The 25,952-nt window shown below is 38.9% G+C and overlaps 1 protein-coding gene across 7 annotated transcripts in view; it reads right to left on the bottom strand.

Annotated features, from left to right (window-relative positions):
- Positions 1-25,952, bottom strand: part of PCNX2 (pecanex 2) — a 380,796-nt gene that overhangs the window by 51,523 nt on the left and 303,321 nt on the right. For all 7 annotated transcript variants that reach the window (XM_037821056.1, XM_037821068.1, XM_037821046.1 and 4 more), the window contains 2 exons: positions 12,855-12,913; positions 8,749-8,964 (listed from right to left, as the gene is read on the bottom strand). In XM_037821056.1, the coding sequence (XP_037676984.1) occupies positions 8,749-8,964; positions 12,855-12,913 (275 nt within the window). The remainder of the gene's footprint in view (positions 1-8,748; positions 8,965-12,854; positions 12,914-25,952) is intronic.

Genomic DNA, 25,952 nt, shown 5'->3' on the forward strand with positions numbered 1-25,952 from the left:
TCACCAGCTTGGTGTGGACTCAGTCCACACTTCCAGTGCAGGTCCCTGGCCTCAGTTCCGGAGGAAGCAGAGTAGCCATCGTTCACATACTATGAGCACATATGCCTGGCCCAATCTGTCTGGTAGTAGGCAAAGGACTGAACCAAGACACTTACTGGAGGGTTGCCATCCCAAAACTTGTTCAGTGTGTAGATGGCAGCTCACAGAGCTCTCCTACAGAAACCTGTGGGAGAGCAGCTCAGTTGTGACTGTCTCAGGCATGGTATTAATGGCGACAGGAATATAGGGCAGTGTCCAGGACTATGAGAAAGCTGTTTCGTAGGGAGGAGGGGCATTTGTATCTGTGTGAATGGGGAATTCCTAGGGGCACATGTGTACATCCAAGAAAGAATGCATGCACAGAAACGATCAAGGCAGCTCCTATACTTTGACCTTTAGCTATTCTCTAAACTCAATGCATGGATAAGCGCTGAAGTTGAGCACCTGCACAGGTCTTTATGCAAAGACCAGGAAAAGTGTTTTCTTTTTTCCTTCTTTTTTTCTCTTGGTTAGTTCCTCGCATTCAAGGAAAGCACTGTCATAACACTAGCTGAATACAAACTTAAGGAACAGATGCTTAAAGAGTTTAAATACCAGTGATAACATATTAAAACATCAAAATGTCCTGGTTTCAGAAAAAGATTACAAACTATACAAAGACACAGGAAGTGATGGTCTTGGCAAAGGAGAAAATTAAAGCAATAGAAACCATTGGTGAGCACCAGATCTGGGACATACCAGATAAAGACTTTAAAAAATGATCCTGAATATGCCCAGAGAGTTAAAAGAAAACATGTACAAAGAATTAAAGAAGATCAGGAAAATGATAGATGAACACAAAGAGAAATCAACAGAAAGGTGGAAATTATGACAAGAACCAAACAGAGCTGAAGACCACACTAACAGAAATAAAAAATTCTCTAGATGAATTCAACAGCAAATTGGAGCTGGAAGAAGAAAGAATCAGTGAACTCAAAGACAAGAAAATTGAAATCATTTAGTCTGAGGGACAGAAAGAAGAGAGAATGAAGAGAAGTGAAAAGAGCCTGAGGAACCCGTGGGACACCATCAAGTGCATCAGTATACACTGTGAGAGTCCCAGAAGGAGAAAAAAGAAAGGGGAAGAGAGAATATTCAAACAAATAATGTCTGAAAACCTCCCAAATTTAATGAAAGAAATGGATGTACACATCCAAGATGTTCAGTGAACTCCAAACGGGATAAACCCAAATAGATCCACACTGCAACATATGATAAATTGTCAAATACCAAAGACAAAGACAGAATTCTGAAAGTTGCAAGAGAGAAGCAACATGTCACATTCAAGGGTACCTCAGTAAGATTATTGACTTGTCATCAGAAACCCTGGGGTAAGTACTGAAAGCAAAAAATTCAACCAAGAATTCTATATCCAGTAAAACTGTCTTTCAAAAATGGGGAAGAGGCTAAGACATTCCCAGATAAATAAAATCCAAGGGAGTTCATCACCACTGGATTGGGTCTACAAGAATGTTCTGCAGAGTGGAAGGAAAGAACACTAAACAATAGAAGGATGCTGCATGAAAAAATAAAGGTCTCTGGTAAGGGTGTTGACAGCAGTACGTATAAATGCCAGCTCTGTTGTATTTTTGGTGTGCAACTCCACTTTTTATTTCCTACAGGATCTAAAAATGCAAATGCATAAAATGAAATGATAAGTCAGTGGTTCTGGACTCATAATATACAAACATGCAATTTGTGACAAGAACTACATAAAGGTAGGGGGACAGAGGAGTATAGGAATATTATTTGTATATAAAATTGAAGTTAAGTTGGAATCTAAGCAAATGAAAATGTACAGATTTAGGATGTTAAATTTAAGCCTCAAGATAACCACAAAGAAAATAATGGAGAATATGCATGCTGATAGAGATAGTACACAGTATACAGTATACCAGGGGCAGGGGAGAAGGGAAACCAGAAGAGAATGCATAACGAGTGTAGGGTTTCTGTTTGTGAAGATGGGAAAGTTTTAGTAATGGAAGATGGTGAGGCTACTGCCATATTGTAAATATAAGTAATCCCACTGAATGGCATGCTTGGGAGTGGTTGAGATGGGAAAGTTTATGTTGCATATATGTTCCCACAATTAAAAAAAAAAAAGAGTGAGCAATTAAAGAGACAATGACAATTAAATGCAATATGTGATCCTGGATGGGGTCTATCAAGGGAGGAGAAAAGGCTCAAAAGGACATTATTAGGACATATGAAAAAATTGGAATATAGACTATAAGATTTATATCATTGTTAAGTTTCTTGAACTTGATAGCTGAACTTAGGGTGTTTGCATAAATGAATATCTTTGTCCTTAGGAAGTATACATGGAAGTATTAAGTGTTCAAGAAGCATGATGGATACAATCTACTACACTCAAGTGTTCAGAAAATGAATTGATAGATAAAAGATAGATAGATGGATTGATAGAATGATGAACAGGAGCTAGAATGCTAGAGCAAATGTGGCAAAATGTTAAAATTGGTGGATCTGGGCATCTGGGGGAGAGGCATATGTTGGAATTCTCCATATGGGATTTGTATTATTTTTGTAACTGTCCTGTAAGTTTGAAGGTATTTCAAAATTAGTAAGTGTAAAATCATTTTTAAAAAAGCCTGTGCAAGTCAAAGAAAGCACTATAGCACAGATATGTAGTGTTTAATAAACCAAATAAACACTATGGTACAAATTTCAAACAAATATAAGAAAGGAGGAATGAAAGAGAAGTTTCTTCAAAACAGAAAGTTAAAAATGGCAAAATGATCAGGTAGAAAGGAAAGTCCTTCTGGTAAAGAGATAGATGGTCCTGTGGGTTTCCCTTGGCTCTACCACTAATTAGCTGTGTGATTCAGGAAACCCTAATGTTCTCTTTGACTTTGCTTTTCTCATCAGTTAAATGGTAGGAGGGGATGGGATTGTGGTCTGGCTGTTGTGAGAGTAGCTGTCATCTTCACACGAGGGCGCTCTCTCCATAGCTCGGAGTTCACATTCTTTTCCTAAAGGAATCTCTCCAATGTCTTTTTATTTTTGCTTCTGTCCTTGGCACTTCAGCTGTTCAGGCAGTAATTTCAAGTTCCCTGTCTCCCCTTGTTGACAGCACTGCAACTCTTCGTACACTATTCTCCTCTAATACAAATAGGCTACCCCATCAACCTAGGTAACCCAGCTGACTAAAGGAGAACAGAAATGGACTGAACAGATAATCAGCTCTCCTTTTTCCATTCTTCTGTGTCCACCTGCTTGAATGATAAATTGGACTTATAATCTAATAGATTCCATTTCTTTTGAGAAACCTTGAACTTGGAGTCTCTCACATTGTTGCCCTTCTAAAGTGTATTATCTGCTCCCTTGACTTAGATTCACAGCTGCTGATTAATCTGTCAACTCTAGGATGGTTTCCCTAAGGTCTATCTGGTTAGGGAGATACAAGTAATCTTCATAAAACCCAAGAGCAGAAAGGGTACCACAATCCTGTTTCCTTATGTTAACAAGAAAAGACCCAACAGCAGAAGAGGCACCACAATCCTGTTTCCCTATGTTAACAAGAAAAGAACCTTTTTCGATTCCAGGATGTGAGAGTCAAAAGGAATAGAATAGAAAAATGTGGCCTCCTTATTTGTAATCCTGATGCAGAATTTATATTAAGCATTCACTACGCTACCAGTCAATATAAATAGGAAGTGCCAGCAACTTTTATCATTCTTTTGGGCTACCCAGGAACTAAACCCCTATTATATATGTTGGAAATTAACCCCTATGCCAGAGACCACCAACTATTCACCAAATCTTTTTACTTTTCCTCCTGGATACCTGGCTTGACAACATTTCCTAAATGCTCTTGTGTATCTGTAAATTCTGGCCAATAGAATGCAGAAGGAAATGATGTACCAGGTTTAGGCTTAGCCCGTAACAGTCTCCCATGCAACCCTCCATTCCTTGCCAGCCTGATATTGAAGAAGCTGGGTGACCTTGGAAGCAAGGTGCTAAAGAAAGCAGAGCCTCTGCTTGCCCAGGTACCTGACAGTGTAGAGCTGTACCATCCCTCATCCTTACCAGTCCTGCAGGATGGATCTGTGTGAGTGCAGAATAGTGTCTATCAGGTCAGACATGGAGATTTGGGAATGAACTGTTAATAGCAGCTAGTATTACTTCAACCAATATACCCATAGTATGAGTTTCAGTGGGAGGCAGTAAGCACCTCCCACTACAGAAACTGAAAAGTCAGACATTCTCTCTACCAGCATCCCTTTCATCTAGAGTGGAAACATGTGATTTTGGTTTTGTCAATCAGATGCACCTACTCCAGACTCTGATTAAGGAGCTGGTAACACAAAGAAGCTGGATCATGTGGAACCCATTCTGGAAGGGTTTCCAAAGGCATCAGTGGTAGCAGCAGCAGTGCCTGGTGTCCAGGGTCTCAGTGTTGACTGTGTAAGAGCAGTGCCTGGGTCCACCAGCCATGACACGGACCCCTTCCTGGGTTCAGTGCCACAATGTGATTTTAAGCATGGCTCTGGTCTGATAGCCTGCTTCTCCAGCCTTCTCAGTAAGTCTGTACCCTATGTAGTATCTTCCACTAAATCCCTTTTCAGCTTCAATTAGCTAGAGTTGATTTCTGTAGCTTGCGTCAAAGAACTTCTATTGATACTAACAGATGTATCACTTTCAGTGAAAGAAAGACAAGCGGGTCTTCTTGCCCTGTGGCCACTGGGAGGTTGCCTTCTTCTGTGGAGTATTTTTCATTTCCTGAGAAAGAGCCAGAGCCTTTGCTAACCCACTCTCTTTTCCCACCAACTCTCCAGTTGAACAGCTCGTTTCCACTGATAGCTTTTGTAGACATAAGGAAAAATCCAGGAGGGAGAGCAAATGTATCTATATTTTGACTGCCCCAGATTGTGCTGAAATATATTTAATTTGACCAAAACAAACCATGTTGTTTGGGAAAATAGGGAATTGAAAAGAAAAATGAAATGCTGAAGAGAAATCTTAGAAAAATACCCAAGGAGGTAAAAGAAAACCAGACCTTCCCTGGGAATACTGTATTATATGTTACAAAGAGATACAAAACAGAACAGTCACTTTATGTCAACTGGATTCTTCTTGCAACAAAAGCAGGATTTAGATTTTGTCAAGCTATATGCTCTCTTAATATTCTTGTTTTCCAAACTGCAATTGAACTAGGTCACAGAAATGTACTGTATGAGAGAGTGGGATTGGCATTTTTTCTCAAGACATCATTATTGTGCCAAAGTAACCCTTACAACCAGGTTACATTTCTACTGTGATTTGCAGAAATATGGAAAATCAATTGGCAATAACAGAAAGACCCTCCTGGGCAGTCTTATCTGCCTCTATCTTGTGCATGACCATACCTCTGTCAGTTATGAGCTTCCTTCCATATTTCATCAGATGAAATTTCAGGTGTTTGGTGCATTATTAGAAAATAGGCATCCAACAAATCATGCCTTCTTGTAACCATACTACTGTGCGATGTCACATTGTCACCTTTCCCAACAAGCGATGGAGTCTACTTCTCTACCCACTTGAATCCAGTTATCAGTGTGAATGGCAGAACTGGCATGATGCATGCTCCAGAGGCTGGGCTGTAAGAGGCCTTGCAGGGTCTGCATTCACCCTGCTGGAACCCTGAAACCACTTGGCTTTAAAGAAGCCTATTCCAGCCTACAAGAGCATGAGAGTCTACATGAGGAAAACCAAGGTGCCAGGTTTGGCAGCCGGATCCCCAGACATGGCATCTTGGACCTTCCAGCCTAGCTCGTCTACCAGTTGAATGTAGCTGGTGAGACGGCAGAAGAACTACCAGCCAACCCACACAATAGTTCTAATCTCTAAATAATAAATCATTGTTATATAAAACCATTAAGTTTCACAGTGGTTCATTAGACCACAATAGATAATCATTACAAGGTAAGAAAAAAATACTTAGTGTTTGTGGATTAGGAAAAATATCCACTCTTGCCGAGGAGTTGGCAGACAGAAGAACAGCAAACTTCTAGAAGCTGATGAACTCTGGACTCCTTTAGAGTGAAAGATTAGCTAAGTTTGCTAAAGAAACTGTAAGCCTCATAGAACTTGTGATATAAACTATAACTTATATTCAATGAGGCTAGCTTTAAAATTCCTTCTCTTGAATTATAGGGAAAACAGAAAAGTTCTCAAAATAGTTGAGATTCAGAAATTGAGAGGCCAATTTCATAGAATGATTGCACTGAAGACACATAATACCTCTGTGGTATTTTGCAAAATTTAGGGGAAACGTATTCTCTGATTGTTCTGTAAAATCTAATCATTACTCCCCCACCCAATAACCCTGTCCAAAAAACTCCCTATATAGGATTCCCAGAACTCATAAGGATATACAGGATACACACCTAAAACAAAGAACCTATTGCTCTAGAAAAAAAAACAACCAGCATTTTGAGACAATTCATTTAGGAATGTTATTAAAAGGAAAAATCCACAAAACTAGTGATTAGAAATTCTTATGCAAAGAATTAAAAGACCTTGGCCTCTTAAAGGGGTGAAAAGATCTGAAATAACGGCAAACTGTTCTTGTCTATAAGGCATCCTGTGTCGTGGTAAGCTTTTGGACAGCTATGGTCTGGTTTCCACTTAACTTTCTAGCATTGTTTCTGATCACTTCCTCCCAAACTACTTGGTTGGAAATGACATCCGGCTACTTCAAGTCTCTTTGTCTTCACACCTGCTATTCTCTCTGTAGGGAAATTCCCTCACCTCCTCTCCCTTCCATCCATGGCTTCTCCTCTGTCAGGCCAACTCAAACCCCAATCTGATTTCAGCGCCCTCCGCTGAGTTCCCATGGCGCCATGCATGGTGCTACCATGGGGCTCAGCTCACTCCACAGCAGTTCTTCACCACTTGTTTGCCTTCTCAGTGGGGATCCAAGCTCCTTAAGGTGGGAGGCCTTTGCTTCTGAATTCATAGCACCTAGTCCAAAGCCTGACATATAATAAATGCTAAATAAATATTTCCTGAATGATATAAAATTCACATGTCAATCAGCAACTTTATATATTCATTTGGATAAATCATAGGTAATTTAAAATCAAAATATCCAAAATGGAGCTCTTGATTACAACCCTATCCCCACCCCCAAAAGTCCTGTTCCTCCTCCAGATCTCCCTGGTTCTGAAAATGGCACCATTGTTCACCAATCACTCAATCTAGAAACTTGGAAGCATGCTTAAATCTCCCCTTTCTCACTCCCCACATCCAGTCCTGTTGTTTCCACCTCCAAATCTCTCAACAGTTCTCTGTCTCCACCATTATCTCTTGCTTGGGTTACTATAACACATTCTTAAATGGTTTCCCTGCTTCCACATTGGCTCCCTTCCAGTACATTCTCCACACAGCTACCAGGAAGATCTTTTAAAGCGTAAATTAAATCAGGTCAGTCATTCTTCCCAGAATCTCTAAATCGTTCCCTATTATAAACAGAATAAAATCCACACTCTTTATACTGGCTGAGGCTCCACACGACCTAACTTCCCAGCCTTATCTTGTGCTACCTTGCTGTGTGCACACTGGCTAAGCTCTAGCCACCTTAGTCTTCTTAGAGATTCTGGAATGCTCCATGTTGCTTCCTGACTCACATTTAGCACTACTCAGTTTCCATGCCTGGAATAGTCTTCTTCCTGTTCTTTGCACAGCAGCCACCTTCCTCCTTTAGGCTTAAGCATGACTACCCCAAAGAGGCCCTCCTTGACCATTCCATCTAAGTGTGGCTCCTCTTCACCCTCACACTCTGGAATTATTTTCTATCACAGAGCCCTATTTACTTTCTTCATAGACAGCAATTAGTTTGCTCATTTCTTGACTTATTTATTTTCTAATTTCTCTCTAGAAGTAAACTTTGTCAGAAAAGAATTTTTCTTGTCATGTTCCCTTTGTATCTCCAGCATTAGAACACTGCCTGATACAGAGTAGGTGTTCAAAAAACATTTATGGAATGAAGGAATTAAACAAAGAACATAGGAGAATGAAGCAAAATTGCATCAATTATGCTAATCACTGTATGCTTCCAGTTACAAAGACTTGGCTCCACCATATAACTCCAGCTTCCGATCAATGGAAAATCTGGGGTCATGCTTTCAAGACACTGGTAGACTCAATAATCACAATGAGCAATGAGCATTCATGCAGCGTCTTCATATGCATGATCTCACTTAAGTCACACAGTAACTTTATGAGCAGCCATCATTATTATTATTACCACTTTACAGAGGAAAAATAAAAGCTCAGAGACATTAACTGACTTGCTTACAAAAGATATCACCACCTGTGATGGACAGAAAACCAGATTTTGTTGTAGGTGTCAGCAACTTCAGACAAAGCCCATGTGTGCTACATGACCTCCTATTGGGTAGGTTGTTCCGAGAAGGATTGAAACCAACTTCCCGATTTGCTAAAAACAGGTTTACATCAAATTATACTGTTTCACTTCATTGTTTCCTCAGATGACCGGGGTTTATTTATATCAGAATACGTGGTTAAAGGTAGTAGCAAGTGCCCTAAATCTCACTCAGTAGGACAGACATTCAATTCTCCCTCTTTAACAGAGACTTCTTATTAAAGCCTTGCATGCAAGATAACTCAAGAGACTTCTAACAATTCCCACAACTAAGAGAGTCTTACCTCGGAATTCCAGTCCTCTAAGTTGAAAGGTGACAAGACCATTCCCAATTTCAATCAGGTGAACAAAGGCATTGAGGTAATCTGAAGCCAAGATAAAGCAATCTCCAGAGCTGTAGTTACCCCAACGACCAAGAACTAAGTCTCCACAAAGGGATTCCTGGAGGGCCCTTGTTAAGTGCTCATAAAAGATGGAATTGAGATTGTTGTCATCATTTCCTAAAGGCAGAAAAAGAAAAATGATCAGTGAATGCTTATTCTCTAGGTACTCGGACCTAGGAACCAGTGAGTTGCCATGTGATTAAGGGTAAAATCAGACTTTCCATTTCCACAAAAAGAGTAAGACCCGTTATTCCCCCATTTTAGTTGGTTATATGAAACCCGCTTATTTTTCCCTGTATAGTCTTAGGTAATCTCATTTACACAGATGGATTTAATTACTATCTAAATGTTGATGACTTACAATTTTATATCTCCACCTAAGATCTCTTGTCTAAGCTCCAGATTTGTATGTCTACTTACCTACTTACATCTTCTCTTGTATTGTCTCAGATGAACCTCAACCTCAACAGGACCAAATCAGGTCCCCTCCTAGTGTTCCCCACCACAGAGAATGGCACCACAGTTTACCTCCTTCAAATATCTTTTGAATCTTTCTACTTTTATCCATCTCCATTACCCCTACTCTATTCCAAGCCACTGTTACCTCTTACATGGACAACTACAATAGCCATGTGACTGATTTATGCATATTCGCTGGAACCTACTATCCAATCTGTCCATCACAAGGCAGTCAGAATGAGCTTTTCAAATTGAAAAGTTGAACACTTACCCAAGAACTCCCAACTTAAATCCTTCAGTGATTTCTTAACACTCTTAAGATAGGGACAAAAACTTCTTAACATGGCCTACACTAGCATAACTATAAAAAGTTATCATTCACAGTTATAATCTGAGACTATCCTGAGCAAACCAGGACTGGGGGTCACACAAGAAGTGCTTCTCACCCTGTGCTCCCTCCTCACCTTTTATGCTCAGTAACTCAGAACTTTTTTCAGTTGAGTGACTCAGTGGGCCCCTCCCATTCTGGATTGCTCCCTCTGCCTGGATTGCTCTTTTCTTCCAGTTCCCCTCTTGCTTACGAACTCCACCTATTCTTCAGATCTCAGCTCAACTGCCACTTAAGAGAAGCCTTCACTGATACCTTCACCAGACCAAACTCCATATTATAGGACCTCATAGCCCTGCAATCCTTTGTTTTGAAGCCCCTGTCACAGTTGGAATTTTACTTTTGTTTTTGGTGTGTATATGTATACATGGTTATTTGATTAACATCTGATTTCCCACACACCCCATAAATTCCATGAAGATAAGTCTATGTCTGAATTTGCTTATTTTTGTACCCCAATACTGGCAGAATTCCTAACACATATACGGTTTCAAATATTCAAATAGATAACGCCTCAGATTTTACAGTTCCTTTAAGAAAAAAATTTTTTAAAGGAATATACCCCTTAAGTAACTCCAAGATTTTTTTTAAAATCAAAGTCATTGAAGTATAATTTACATATGACAAATGGCAATTAGTTATCTACATATAGAATAACATGAATTATACATTATATTCATATAAAATTATTATAGGACATTATATATACTCATATATTACTATAATGAATATTATATACACACAAATTATACAATATACATATATAAATGTATGCCATTTATTGTGGAAAAATTATATGTATGTATATATAATTCAGGTTTATGGAGGAATCATTTCTACAGAGTAAAATTCACCCTTTTTAGTGTATAATTCTATGAGTTTTGAAAAATACAAATAGTTGCATAACCGCCATCATGTCAAGCTATAGAACATGCCTCCCCCAAATTTCCCTCATGCTCCTTCACCCACCCCCAGTCCTTGGTAATCACTAACTGTATTCTGTCCCTATAGTTTTGCCTTTTCAAGAAATCATATAAATGGAACCATACAATACGCAGTCTTTTGAGTCTGACTTCTTTCACTTAGAATTAATGTGTTTGAGTTTTACTCATGTTGCTGTATAGATCAGTAGCTTGTTCCTTTTCATTGCTGAGTAGTATTTCATTATATGGATGTACCACAATTTGTTCATCCATTCACCAGCTGAAGAACCTTTGTATTGTTTCAGTGATTATGAGTAAAATTACTAAAGATATTCATGAATAGGTATTTGGGTGAATATAGGTTTTCATTTTTCTCAGTAAACACCTAGGAGTGGGACTGCTATTTTACAAAGTGGCTTCACCATTTTTGCATTCCCCCAGCAATTACTGAGAGTTCCAGTTGTTCCACAACCTTGCCAGGACTTGGTATTGTTATTGTTGATTGTTTGCTTATTTAATTTTAGACATTCTTACAGAGCAGGAGATGATATCAAGAAAAAGTTAAGGAAGGATAAGGTAAAGGAGACGGAATATTCTGCTTCAAAATGGAATTGGGGATGGGATGTTGCATTTCCTTTAGACTCCCGTCCATTCTTTCTATCAGATATCTCAAGATTAGGGATACAGGCTTTACCAAGAGAAGACTAAATAAACCGGAAAGTCCTTATGGTCTGGAATGGTGGAAGTGTTGGGGGGACGTGAAAGAAAGTCCCTTCTAGGTCGTCTACTGCAGCAGAGACAGAGATTTGGGGAGTTGAGAGATGAAGACTGAACATTTGATGGCAGCTCCCCTGTGCTATACCCTTGGGAACCTGAGCATGATGGATGGGTACAGAAAGGTGAAGACTGGTCCCAAGGAAGAGCACCAATCCATCTCTAAGAAATCTATAAAATAACACCATCAGATATGAATATCTTTGCTGGAGATTCATGATGGCTAAAATCTGAATTGAAATTAGTGCATTTATAACCTAATTATGATTAGTGGAAAGAAATAAACTGCTCTATAGGCTGAGTCATGTCATATAGTAATAAAGTATCAGGATGCTTAATATTCTATGCATATTAAAGCTGCTTGACTTGACCATTATGTTCATTTTCTATGATGAATCAGCAAGCATCCCAAGTCACTAAATTAGAGATTACTTTGAGTCCCTGGCTCTTTTAAAGGAAGGACCTGAATGAGGAAATTAGCTTTTGCTTAATTGACAAACTACTGGATGTTAAAAAAAAAAAAACAGCAACCAAAGAACAATTAAAACCACTGAAAGTAGAGGTTTGACTCAGGGCATCTTCTTAGATCACATTGACCACACATCTGCATAATTAGGTTAAAATTAGACAATGATTATGACTAACTAAAGGCAAGATGTACTTACGAAACTGTTCCAAATGTCAACGGCCCTGCAATGTCGTACAATCCCACAGCTGCATAGTAGAGATATTTACATCACCTCCCACCTCTGAGTTGTACAGGCATAAAGCTCAAAAATATATACCTGTCTCAGCAGATATTTTCAAATTTCAAATTAATCATGTATATGCAATTCAAATATAGACAGCAAGCATGACGAAATTCTTTCTAGGCAAAGTTTTTGACACGGGAGAGGATTAGGAGGATAAAAACAGAGAAAAGTCAAAATTTCGCATTCTGATATGAAGAAAGAAGAGGTAAAATGGCTTGAAATGAGATAGCTTATGGAAAGAAAAAAGGTAAAGTAATTTCCTTGCAGATAAATCCTTCCATAGCTTGATGCTGACCAAAGTTTCTGAAGGCTTCTGAATCCTGGATCCTGGAATGTTTTGCCTTTAAGGAAATCATAGTGCTAATATTTTCTAAAGTTTTATCTGTTAAAAGTCTGATTCCAAGGTTTATAGTCTGTTTCTGTTATTTATCATACACAAACTAAAATGTCTTGATTAAAAGAATTATTCAGTACTGAACAAGTACCTAATCAATTCTAAACAATGGAGGAATGCATTTCCAAACCAAATCAGGATGCTTGATCAGTCTGCTTGCACAGCTTTATTTTACAATGGACATATTTACCAAGATACACATTGTCTGCACAATCATTAAAAACAGTGAGTAGCTAATTTCTCTTTTTGGATTGACAGAATCCATCTATATAACAACATACATAGATAACTTTAAAAGAAGAACAGTATCATTTTACCTGGATCCTTTTCAATTTGGACCGCCAGTCTTGTGTTGGAATTATCCACTCGTCTTGTACTAGGAGAGACCAAAAAGTGTAAAAGGTCAAAATTAGATCCCTCTAAATGAAAGAGCTGGTTTAAAGAATCAGCTGTGTAAGTAGGAAATGCAGAGAAGATGGAGATCACATGAATAAGATGATAACTCCAGTTTGATAAAGCTGCAAGAAGAGAGGGGAATCTAATGAGAAGAAAGAGAGGAGAAAGTACCAGAAAACCACAGAGGGAAGAGATGAATAGTTATTTGAATTTGGGAGAATGGCCCTGTGTCTTACCAATTTTGAGCACCAGCTCCACAAAATAAAAGCAAGCACTTGAACTTCCTATGGCCTGTGACTCACTTGCAGAACTTGAGAGTAGTGTACACATAGTTATCTTTCTTTTCAAATTGATTCCAGAAAATTCTGGTGAGTAAGCAATGTCTCCACAACTTGCTTTCAAGAGTAGGTACATTCTTATAGAACTTTCCTTAGGTTGAACCATTAGAATAATAAAAATAGCTCTTGCAAGCTTGGGAAAAGACTAATTGGGTATAAGTGGCCACCAGAACCAGTTTTAAACCTATTCAATCATGACAACTTACCTTAGGTAACAGCTTTTGTAAGCCCAACTTATCCAAGACAACCATTTACTTCTGAAAGTCAGCCAATCTGGAACAGACTTCTGAGTGACAACCAATCAACAACAGTCTCACCCAAGTCAACCACTTATGCTTTTAAAAGTTCACCAGAGGTCAGCTTGTAAAAACCTAATGCGAGAGGCGGGGCAAGATGGCAGACTGGTGAGCTGTATGTTTTAGTTACTCCTCCAGGAAAGTAGGTAAAAAGCCAGGAACTGCGTGGACTGGACACCACAGAGCAATCTGTCTTTGGGCATACTTCATACAACACTCATGAAAACGTGGAACTGCTGAGATCAGCGAAATCTGTAAGTTTTTGCGGCCAGGGGACCCGCGCCCCTCCCTGCCAGGCTCAGTCCCGGGGGAGGAGGGGCTGTCAGCTCCAGGAAGGAGAAGGGAGAATTGCAGTGGCTGCTCTTATCGGAAACTCATTCTACTGATTCAAACTCCAACCATAGATAGACTGAGGCCAGACACCAGAGACTCTGAGAGCAGCCAGCCCAGCAGAGAGGAGACGGGCATAGAAGGAAAACAACACGAGAAGCTCCAAAATAAAAGCAGAGGATTTTTGGAGTTCTGGTGAACACAGAAAGGGGAAGGGCGGAGATCAGGCCTTGAGGCGCATATGCAAATCCCGAAGCAAGGCTGATCTCTCTGCCCTGGGCACCTTTCCTTAATGGCCCTGGTTGCTTTGTCTATTAGCATTTCAATAACCCATTAGATCTCTGAGGAGGGCCGTTTTTTTTTTTTTTTTTTTTTTTTTTTTTTTTTTTTTTTTAAATCCTTTTTGCTTTTTCTAAAACAATTACTCTAAGAAGCTCAATACAGAAAGCTTCAAAGAATTGAAATTTGGGCACGTCAAGTCAAGAGCAGAACTAAGAGAGCTCTGAGACAAAAGGCAATAATCCAGTGGCTGAGAAAATTCACTAAACAACACAACTTCCCAAGAAAAGGGGGGTGTCCGCTCACAGCCACCATCCTGGTGGACAGGAAACACTCCTGCCCATCGCCAGCCCCATAGCCCAGAGCTGCCCCAGACAACCCAGTGTGACGGAAGTGCTTCAAATAACAGGCACACACCACAAAACTGGGCGTGGACATTAGCCTTCCCTGCAACCTCAGCTGAATGTCCCAGAGCTGGGAAGGGGGAGCAGTGTGAATTAACAGAGCCCCATTCAGCCATCATTTGAGCAGACTGGGAGCCTCCCAACACAGCCCAGCAGCCCAGAACTGCCCTGGGGGGACGGCACTCACCTGCAACATAGCACAGTCATCCCTCAACAGAGGACCCGGGGTGCACAGCCTGGAAGAGGGGCCCACTTGCAAGTCTCAGGAGCCATACGCCAATACCAAAGACTTGTGGGTCAGTGGCAGAGACAAACTGTGGCAGGACTGAACTGAAGGATTAGACTATTGCAGTAGCTTTAAAACTCTAGGATCATCAGGGAGATTTGATTGTTAGGGCCACCCCCCCTCCCCGACTGCCCAGAAACACGCCCCACATACAGGGCAGGCAACACCAACTACACACGCAAGCTTGGGACAACATATTGGGCCCCACAAGACTCACTCCCCCACTCACCAAAAAGGCTAAGCAGGGGAGATCTGGCTTGTGGAGAACAGGTGGCTCGTGGACGCCACCTGCTGGTTAGTTAGAGAAAGTGTACTCCACGAAGCTGTAGATCTGATAAATTAGAGATAAGGACTTCAACTGGTCTACAAACCCTAAAAGAACCCTATCAAGGTCAGCAAATGCCACGAGGCCAAAAACAACAGAAAATTATAAAGCATATGAAAAAACCAGACGATATGGATAACCCAAGCCCAAGCACCCAAATCAAAAGACCAGAAGAGACACACCTAGAGCAGCTACTCAAAGAACTAAAGATGAACAATGAGACCCTAGTACGGGATATGAAGGAAATCAAGAAGACCCTAGAAGAGCATAAAGAAGACATTGCAAGACTAAATAAAAAAATGGATGATCTTATGGAAATTAAAGAAACTGTTGACCAAATTAAAAAGATTCTGGACACTCATAGTACAAGACTAGAGGAAGTTGAACAACGAATCAGTGACCTGGAAGATGACAGAATGGAAAATGAAAGCATAAAAGAAAGAATGGGGAAAAAAAATTGAAAAACTCGAAATGGACCTCAGGGATATGATAGATAATATGAAACGTCCGAATATAAGACTCATTGGTGTCCCAGAAGGGGAAGAAAAGGGTAAAGGTCTAGGAAGAGTATTCAAAGAAATTGTTGGGGAAAACTTCCCAAATCTTCTAAACAACATAAATACACAAATCATAAATGCTCAGCGAACTCCAAATAGAATAAATCCAAAAAAACCCACTCCGAGACATATACTGATCACACTGTCAAACATAGAAGAGAAGGAGCAAGTTCTGAAAGCAGCAAGAGAAAAGCAATTCACCACATACAAAGGAAACAGCATAAGACTAAGTAGTGACTACTCAGCAGCCACCATGGAGGCAAGAAGGCAGTGGCACGATATATTTAAAATTCTGAGAGAGAGGAATTTCCAGCCAAGAATACTTTATCCAGCAAAGCTCTCCTTCAAATTTGAGGGAGAGCTTAAATTTTTCACAGACAAAGAAATGCTGAGAGAATTTGCTAACAAGAGACCTGCCCTACTGGAGATACTAAAGGGAGCCCTACAGACAGAGAAACAAAGACAGGACAGAGAGACTTGGAGAAAGGTTCAGTACTAAAGAGATTCAGTATGGGTACAATAAAGGATATTAATAGAGAGAGGGAAAAATCTGGCAAACATAATCCAAAGGATAAGATGGCCGATTCAAGAAATGCCTTCACGGTTTTAACGTTGAATGTAAATGGATTAAACTCCCCAATTAAAAGATATAGATTCACAGAATGGATCAAAAAAAATGAACCATCAATATGTTGCATACAAGAGACTCATCTTAGACACAGGGACACAAAGAAATTGAAAGTGAAAGGATGGAAAAAAATATTTCATGCAAGCTACAGCCAAAAGAAAGCAGGTGTAGCAATATTAATCTCAGATAAAATAGACTTCAAATGCAGGGATGTTTTGAGAGACAAAGAAGGCCACTACATACTAATAAAAGGGGCAATTCAGCAAGAAGAAATAACAATCGTAAATGTCTATGCACCCAATCAAGGTGCCACAAAATACATGAGAGAAACATTGGCAAAACTAAAGGAAGCAATTGATGTTTCCACAATAATTGTGGGAGACTTCAACACATCACTCTCTCCTATAGATAGATCAACCAGACAGAAGACCAATAAGGAAATTGAAAACCTAAACAATCTGATAAATGAATTAGATTTAACAGACATCTACAGGACATTACATCCCAAATCACCAGGATACACATACTTTTCTAGTGCTCACGGAACTTTCTCCAGAATAGATCATATGCTGGGACATAAAACAAGCCTCAATAAATTTAAAAAGATTGAAATTATTCAAAGCACATTCTCTGACCACAATGGAATACAATTAGAAGTCAATAACCATCAGAGACTTAGAAAATTCACAAATACCTGGAGGTTAAACAACACACTCCTAAACAATCAGTGGGTTAAAGAAGAAATAGCAAGAGAAATTGCTAAATATATAGAGACGAATGAAAATGAGAACACAACATACCAAAACCTATGGGATGCAGCAAAAGCAGTGCTAAGGGGGAAATTTATAGCACTAAACGCATATATTAAAAAGGAAGAAAGAGCCAAAATCAAAGAACTAATGGATCAACTGAAGAAGCTAGAAAATGAACAGCAAACCAATCCTAAACCAAGTAGAAGAAAAGAAATAACAAGGATTAAAGCAGAAATAAATGACATAGAGAACAAAAAAACAATAGAAAGGATAAATATCACCAAAAGTTGGTTCTTTGAGAAGATCAACAAGATTGACAAGCCCCTAGCTAGAGTGACAAAATCAAAAAGAGAGAAGACCCATATAAACAAAATAATGAATGAAAAAGGTGACATAACTGCAGATCCTGAAGAAATTAAAAAATTATAAGAGGATATTATGAACAACTGTATGGCAACAAACTGGATAATGTAGAAGAAATGGACAATTTCCTGGAAACATATGAACAACCTAGATGGACCAGAGAAGAAATAGAAGACCTCAACCAACCCATCACAAGCAAAGAGATCCAATCAGTCATCAAAAATCTTCCCACAAATAAATGCCCAGGGCCAGATGGCTTCACAGGGGAATTCTACCAAACTTTCCAGAAAGAACTGACACCAATCTTACTCAAACTCTTTCAAAACATTGAAAAAAATGGAACACTACCTAACTCATTTTATGAAGCTAACATCAATCTAATACCAAAACCAGGCAAAGATGCTACAAAAAAGGAAAACTACCGGCCAATCTCCCTAATGAATATAGATGCAAAAATCCTCAACAAAATACTTGCAAATCGAATCCAAAGACACATTAAAAAAATCATACACCATGACCAAGTGGGGTTCATTCCAGGCATGCAAGGATGGTTCAACATCAGAAAAACAATCAATGTATTACAACACATTAAAAACTCGAAAGGGAAAAATCAATTGATCATCTCAATAGATGCTGAAAAAGCATTTGACAAAATCCAACATCCCTTTTTGATAAAAACACTTCAAAAGGTAGGAATTGAAGGAAACTTCCTCAACATGATAAAGAGCATATATGAAAAACCCACAGCCAGCATAGTACTCAATGGTGAGAGACTGAAAGCCTTCCCTCTAAGATCAGGAACAAGACAAGGATGCCCGCTGTCACCACTGTTATTCAACATTGTGCTGGAAGTGCTAGCCAGGGCAATCCGGCAAGACAAAGAAATAAAAGGCATCCAAATTGGAAAAGAAGAAGTAAAACTGTCATTGTTTGCAGATGATATGATCTTATATCTAGAAAACCCTGAGAAATCAACGATACACCTACTAGAGCTAATAAACAAATTTAGCAAAGTAGCGGGATACAAGATTAATGCACATAAGTCAGTAATGTTTCTATATGCTAGAAATGAACAAACTGAAGAGACACTCAAGAAAAAGATACCATTTTCAATAGCAACTAAAAAAATCAAGTACCTAGGAATCAACTTAACCAAAGATGTAAAAGACCTATACAAAGAAAACTACATAACTCTACTAAAAGAAATAGAAGGGAACCTTAAAAGATGGAAAAATATTCCATGTTCATGGATAGGAAGGCTAAATGTCATTAAGATGTCAATTCTACCCAAACTCATCTACAGATTCAATGCAATCCCAATCAAAATTCCAACAACCTACTTTGCAGACTTGGAAAAGCTAGTTATCAAATTTATTTGGAAAGGGAAGATGCCTCGAATTGCTAAAGACACTCTAAAAAAGAAAAACGAAGTGGGAGGACTTACACTCCCTGACTTTGAAGCTTATTATAAAGCCACAGTTGCCAAAACAGCATGGTACTGGCACAAAGATAGACATATAGATCAATGGAATCGAATTGAGAATTCAGAGATAGACCCTCAGATCTATGGCCGACTGATCTTTGATAAGGCCCCCAAAGTCACCGAACTGAGCCATAATGGTCTTTTCAACAAATGGGGCTGGGAGAGTTGGATATCCATATCCAAAAGAATGAAAGAGGACCCCTACCTCACCCCCTACACAAAAATTAACTCAAAATGGACCAAAGATCTCAATATAAAAGAAAGTACCATAAAACTCCTAGAAGATAATGTAGGAAAACATCTTCAAGACCTTGTATTAGGAGGCCACTTCCTAGACTTTACACCCAAAGCACAAGCAACAAAAGAGAAAATAGATAAATGGGAACTCCTCAAGCTTAGAAGTTTCTGCACCTCAAAGGAATTTCTCAAAAAGGTAAAGAGGCAGCCAACTCAATGGGAAAAAAATTTTGGAAACCATGTATCTGACAAAAGACTGATATCTTGCATATACAAAGAAATCCTACAACTCAATGACAATAGTACAGACAGCCCAATTATAAAATGGGCAAAAGATATGAAAAGACAGTTCTCTGAAGAGGAAATACAAATGGCCAAGAAACACATGAAAAAATGTTCAGCTTCACTAGCTATTAGAGAGATGCAAATTAAGACCACAATGAGATACCATCTAACACCGGTTAGAATGGCTGCCATTAAACAAACAGGAAACTACAAATGCTGGAGGGGATGTGGAGAAATTGGAACTCTTATTCATTGTTGGTGGGACTGTATAATGGTTCAGCCACTCTGGAAGTCAGTCTGGCAGTTCCTTAGAAAACTAGATATAGAGCTACCATTCGATCCAGCGATTGCACTCCTCGGTATATACCCGGAAGATCGGAAAGCAGTGACACGAACAGATATCTGCACGCCAATGTTCATAGCAGCATTATTCACAATTGCCAAGAGATGGAAACAACCCAAATGTCCTTCAACAGATGAGTGGATAAATAAAATGTGGTATATACACACGATGGAATACTACGCGGCAGTAAGAAGGAACGATCTGGTGAAACATATGACAACATGGATGAACCTTGAAGACATAATGCTGAGCCAAATAAGCCAGGCACAAAAAGAGAAATATTATATGCTACCACTAATGTGAACTTTGAAAAATGTAAAACAAATGGTTTATAATGTAGAATGTAGGGGAACTAGCAGTAGAGAGCAATTAAGGAAGGGGGAACAATAATCCAAGAAGAACAGATAAGCTATTTAACGTTCTGGGGATGCCCAGAAATGACTATGGTCTGTTAATTTCTGATGGTTGTAGTAGGAACAAGTTCACTGAAATGTTGCTATATTATGTAACTTTCTTGGGGTAAAGTAGGAACATGTTGGAAGTTAAGCAGTTATCTTAGGTTAGTTGTCTTTTTCTTACTCCCTTGCTATGGTCTCTTTGAAATGCTCTTTTATTGTATGTTTGTTTTCTTTTTAACTTTTTTTTTCATACAGGTGATTTGAAAAAAGAAGGGAAAGTTAAAAAAAAAAAAAAAAAAGAAAGAAAAAAGACAAACAAGGGAAAAAAAAGATGTAGTGCCCCCTTGAGGAGCCTGTGGAGAATGCAGGGGTATTCGCCTACCCCACCTCCATGGTTGCTAACATGACCACAGACATAGGGGACTGGTGGTTTGATGGGTTGAGCCCTCTACCATAAGTTTTACCCTTGGGAAGACGGTTGCTGCAAAGGAGAGGCTAGGCCTCCCTGTATTTGTGCCTAAGAGTCTCCTCCTGAATGCCTCTTTGTTGCTCAGATGTGGCCCTCTCTCTCTGGCTAAGCCAACTTGAAAGGTGAAATCACTGCCCTCCCCCCTACATGGGATCAGACACCCAGGGAAGTGAATCTCCCTGGCAACGTGGAATATGACTCCCAGGGAGGAATGTAGACCTGGCACCGTGGGACGGAGAACATCTTCTTGACCAAAAGGGGGATGTGAAAGGAAATGAAATAAGCTTCAGTGGCAGAGAGATTCCAAAAGGAGCTGAGAGGTCACTCTGGTGGGCACTCTTATGCACACTTTAGACAACCCTTTTTAGGTTCTAAAGAATTGGGGTAGCTGGTGGTGGATACCTGAAACTATCAAACTACAACCCAGAACCCATGAATCTCGAAGACAGTTGTATAAAAATGTAGCTTATGAGGGGTGACAGTGGGATTGGGAATGCCATAAGGACCAAACTCCACTTTGTCTAGTTTATGGATGGATGTGTAGAAAAGTAGGGGAAGCAAACAAACAGACAAAGGTACCTAGTGTTCTTTTTTACTCCAATTGCTCTTTTTCACTCTAATTATTATTCTTGTTATTTTTGTGTGTGTGCTAATGAAGGTGTCAGGGATTGATTTAGGTGATGAATGTACAACTATGTAATGGTACTGTAAACAATCGAAAGTACAATTTGTTTTGTATGACTGCGTGGTATGTGAATATATCTCAATAAAATGATGATTAAAAAAAAAAAAAATGTAGCTTATGAGGGGTGACAATGGGATTGGGAAAGCCATAAGGACCAAACACCACTTTGTCTAGTTTATGGATGGATGTGTAGAAAAGTAGGGGAAGGAAACAAACAGACAAAGGTACCCAGTGTTCTTTTTTACTTCAATTGCTCTTTTTCACTCTAATTATTATTCTTGTTATTTTTGTGTGTGTGCTAATGAAGGTGTCAGGGATTGATTTAGGTGATGAATGTACAACTATGTAATGGTACTGTAAACAATCGAAAGTACAATTTGTTTTGTATGACTGCGTGGTATGTGAATATATCTCAATAAAATGATGATTAAAAAAAAAAAAAAAAAAAAAAAAAGTTCACCAGAGGATGGAGGACAGGAGGCTCAAAGGGACACAGTTGAGACATAAGGAAAAGGAAATATAGAATGTAAGCTTTGTATCACTGTTGAATCTCTTGAACTCCTTAGCTGCACTTAATGGGATTGCATAAAAGAATGTTCTTGTTCATGGGAAGTGCATATGTGAATCATAGTGTTTGTTCAAGGATGTGTGCAGCCAGCTCTCATATGTTCAGAAGACAGAGCAACAGATGATGGATGATAGATGGGGGGGAGGGAGAGAGAGAAAGAAATAGCGGTGTGACAACAAGTTAAAGTTAGTGGATCGGGGTATCGGGGGGGGTCAGGGTATGCTGGAGTACTGTGTATGGGGTTTGTATTGTTTTTGCAACTGTTCCTATAACTTTGAATTTATTTCAAAATAAAATGTAAAAAAAAAAAAAAAAACACATGTTGACACAAGCAAAAAACAAAAAAAAAAAGTTCACCAGTCCCCACTTCCCCCAAACAAGTGCAACAGCCTGCTCTGTTCAGAGGGACTGCGCTGACCAGCTTTTTTTTTTTTTAATTTCAGATACTGGATGGAGGTCTCATAATCCTTTGACAACTACATAAAATTGATGATATTCAACTGTTTATGACTTACCATAATGGCAATTTCATATGGCTAAATCTAATATATTAGCCATTAAGGAAGGGCTTTCACTAGAAATCTATCAGCATCAGATATAGAATTTATACAAAGGTTTGAACATAGTGAAACACGTGTTAAAGGGCTGATCTTTAATATGGCCTGAGTCCTGCCTTTGAAGAAGTCCTTCCCTCATCACTCTGCTTTTTGATTTCTATGCACCAACTACACTGACCTTTTTCCATATTTTTAGCCTGCCCCAAGCTCCTACTCTCACCGCCCACCCCATGCCTTGCAAGTGTTGTTTCTCTTTTCCATTCCCACCCATTTCTCCTCTTTCACTCTTTCCATCTTTCAAATGCTCAGCCCCAGTACCACTTTCTCAGGGATCCTTTCCAGGATCCAGGTGAGATTCTTTTGTCATATAATCTTTCAGGCATCATACCTCTCCTTTGGACACCTGTCATGGTTAATAATAATAGTAATTATGATAGTAGCTAATATTTATGCATCATTTACTTGTGTTATGCCCTGTTCTAAGTACTTTATATGTATTAGCTCATTATATCTTTACAACTATCCTGTGAGGTACGTGCTAGTAATATGCCCATTTTCACAGAGGAAGATGGTGGGCCACAAAGAGATGAAGTAAATTGCCCAAGTCATGGAGCTAATAGGTGTTGGAGCCAGGTGAATCCAGGTAGGCTAACTCTAGAGTCATTACCCCACACCAGCCATACATTTTTTGTGTGTGATTATTGATTGTATCTGCCTCTTACACCAGAACCTAAGTACTATGAAGCCATACTGTTTGCTCACAACTGGCACATAATAGGCACTCAACAAATATTTGCTGAATGAAGGGTCAAGGATAATGCTGCTATTGGAAGTTTTTTCTCATAATACCCACTAAGAAGAAAGAAGACCAACTGCCATTTGATGCTGCATAACTGCCTAACATTTAAATATGATCGTCAGCATACTCAGTATGATTTAACGAATGCACTTGTTGGTAGTGATACTTAAGAAGAAACCTCAGAATAGAGACTTCCTTTGTGAATTTGTCTCTTGAGAATTAAAACAGATAAAAAGATACTTGGATGGAACTGTAATTTGATAACTTGAATAAATGAAAAGATATTTCTTCAGAAAGATGGAAGTATTCTTTTTTTCTTCATAGTCTCAGCCATTTGAGAACCATTTATCCACAATTCTGTTTAAGCTTCCTGGAATAGACACTATAGAAGGGTTGGAGAGAAGGAATAAACTGTCACATCTGAAAGAGGCTGTTAACCCCAGCATGCTGTTCTATAACTGCTCCAGTTTTCCTTCGAAATACCCTCATCAAAGTCAAGGATAGCAGAAAATAAAGCAAATAAAAAAATTCATTCTAATGAAGGCTGAAATCCCATCTCTGCATATTTATTCCCTAAAAAGAATTTTAATTTCACCTTAAGACCTAGGACAAATGGAATTTTCAGTAGCAGAATAAACAGTTTTTAAAGTGGCATCGAGCCAAAAGAAAGTCATTTACCAAATTCCTTAGGGAATGAAAACACCTTCTAAAAATATTTTTACTGGAAAGCTATCTTTTCATAAGGCTTTAGAATGCAGAGTGCTAAATCCTAATCAACAATAACTAAGTTGCCTATGTACCCCAGGGCCTTTGGCTCTCAATCAGATTCTCTGAGAAGGTGAATTATCAGACATACTGGTGACTTTGAGCTTTTCTCCAGTGCTTTCCTCCTGTAAATTTGGTGCTTACCACTCAAAGGTGCTAATTAGCTCAGTAATTGGATTTCTGTCTTAACTGTCCTATTGCATGAACATCAATTGGGCTGCTCAAAGAGAGAACAGGGGCATAGATTTTACTACCTAATCACAGTGGAGTACAACATGCTGGTATGTTTTAGGTGTGTGTTTGTGGGTATGCTCTTCTTTAGCACCTGCCTGACAAAGCTATTGTGCACTACTGGGCAGCTCTGTCCTGATGGCCACAGACCCACAACCTAGAAATAGATCTTTCCATCTGTGATGACTACAAAGCATCAGCACTTATGTTAATATGACATGCAGGTAGAGACGCTGGTTTCCTCTCTTCAAACTTTGCCTTCCCACCTCCTGATCTGCCTTCCTATAGGTCAAACACCTTCTCACTTACTTAGTTTCATCCAAGAAGCTTAAATAATTTAAATTCTTCAAATTATTATGTGTCAGCAAATACATTATTTGTGTAAGTATTCCCATTTACTTGATGTAGAAAGTGTGACTGGCTGGAGTGAGAAGTTTGATGGGTGTTTGTTCATATGGTAAGCCAAATACGGAGTTACAAGTTGACTGTAGCTCTATTCATGAGGCAGGGTTCTAAAAATTTTCATTATTGTCTCTTCAAGTTATGCTTCTTTGTACTATCGCTATGCGTTTTTCCAGGAACTCCTTCTGGATGTCTAGTTGGCTTCTTTCATGCAATGTCTCCTAACCTCTCTCTTTTATATCTTCCATCGCTTTATATTTCTGTGCTGCATTCTGGGCAATTTTCTCAGATTGTTTATTAATTTAGCTGTATTTGATTTTTCTATTTAACTTGTCTGTTGTAGATGCATTTTAATGACTATATTCATTTATTTCTATTATCTCTATTTGTTCCTCCATCATTTTTTCATAGTAACTTGGTCTCATGTTTATTTCTAATTTTCTCAGATTATTTATTTATTTAGCTGTATTTGATTTGCTATTTAAGTTGTCTGTTATACTATACATTTTAATGATTATATACATTTATTTCTATTATCTCTATTTGTTCCAAGCTGTCATTTTTTCATAGTAACTTGGTCTCATGTTTATTCCTTCTAATATGGCTTTATCATTCTAAATATATATAAATTTATCATTCTAAATTTATGTGTTTAATTATCTGCAATAGAGGTGTGTAAATCTGCTGCTTAGTTAGTTTGCTGACTCTTGTTTATGATCATTTTTTTCCCCTGCATTTTATAATATTGGATTGAGAGCTCATTTCCAGTGGGTGTTTAACTGTGGGATTAGTTGAGGATATATCCCTTGAGAATAGTTTTATATTTTCTTTCTGCCAGCTATTCTAAGAGTATTATACACCAGAACCATATTCATGTTAATTTCTCAACTTGAGAGTTCCCAGATTATGGGTAGTGTAATTTTGAACTCCAAATCCCCATGTGGTACAGGCTTTGAGTCTACAGGGGAAACTTTTTCCCATTCTTTAGCTGACAGAGTTGAGCCTCCTTGTCATTTCCTGTGGGGAAGCTCATTCATGAGGGGGAAGCTATTCAAACATTTTAGCTTTATGTGGAAGTCTCAGTTCAAACTTTCTGCCTCTATAGGACTGAAGCTTCATCCCTTAGACCTGCCCAGGTTTTAAATCTCAACCCTTAAATTACTGAGACCTATTGTGTTGATCCACCCCCAAGTTTTCCAGGCAACAATAGTAGTTTTTGCTGTTTTCTGCTCCCTCTTT

This window comes from Choloepus didactylus, chromosome 2 (genome assembly GCF_015220235.1).
Source record: "Choloepus didactylus isolate mChoDid1 chromosome 2, mChoDid1.pri, whole genome shotgun sequence".
Lineage (NCBI taxonomy): Eukaryota > Metazoa > Chordata > Mammalia > Pilosa > Megalonychidae > Choloepus > Choloepus didactylus.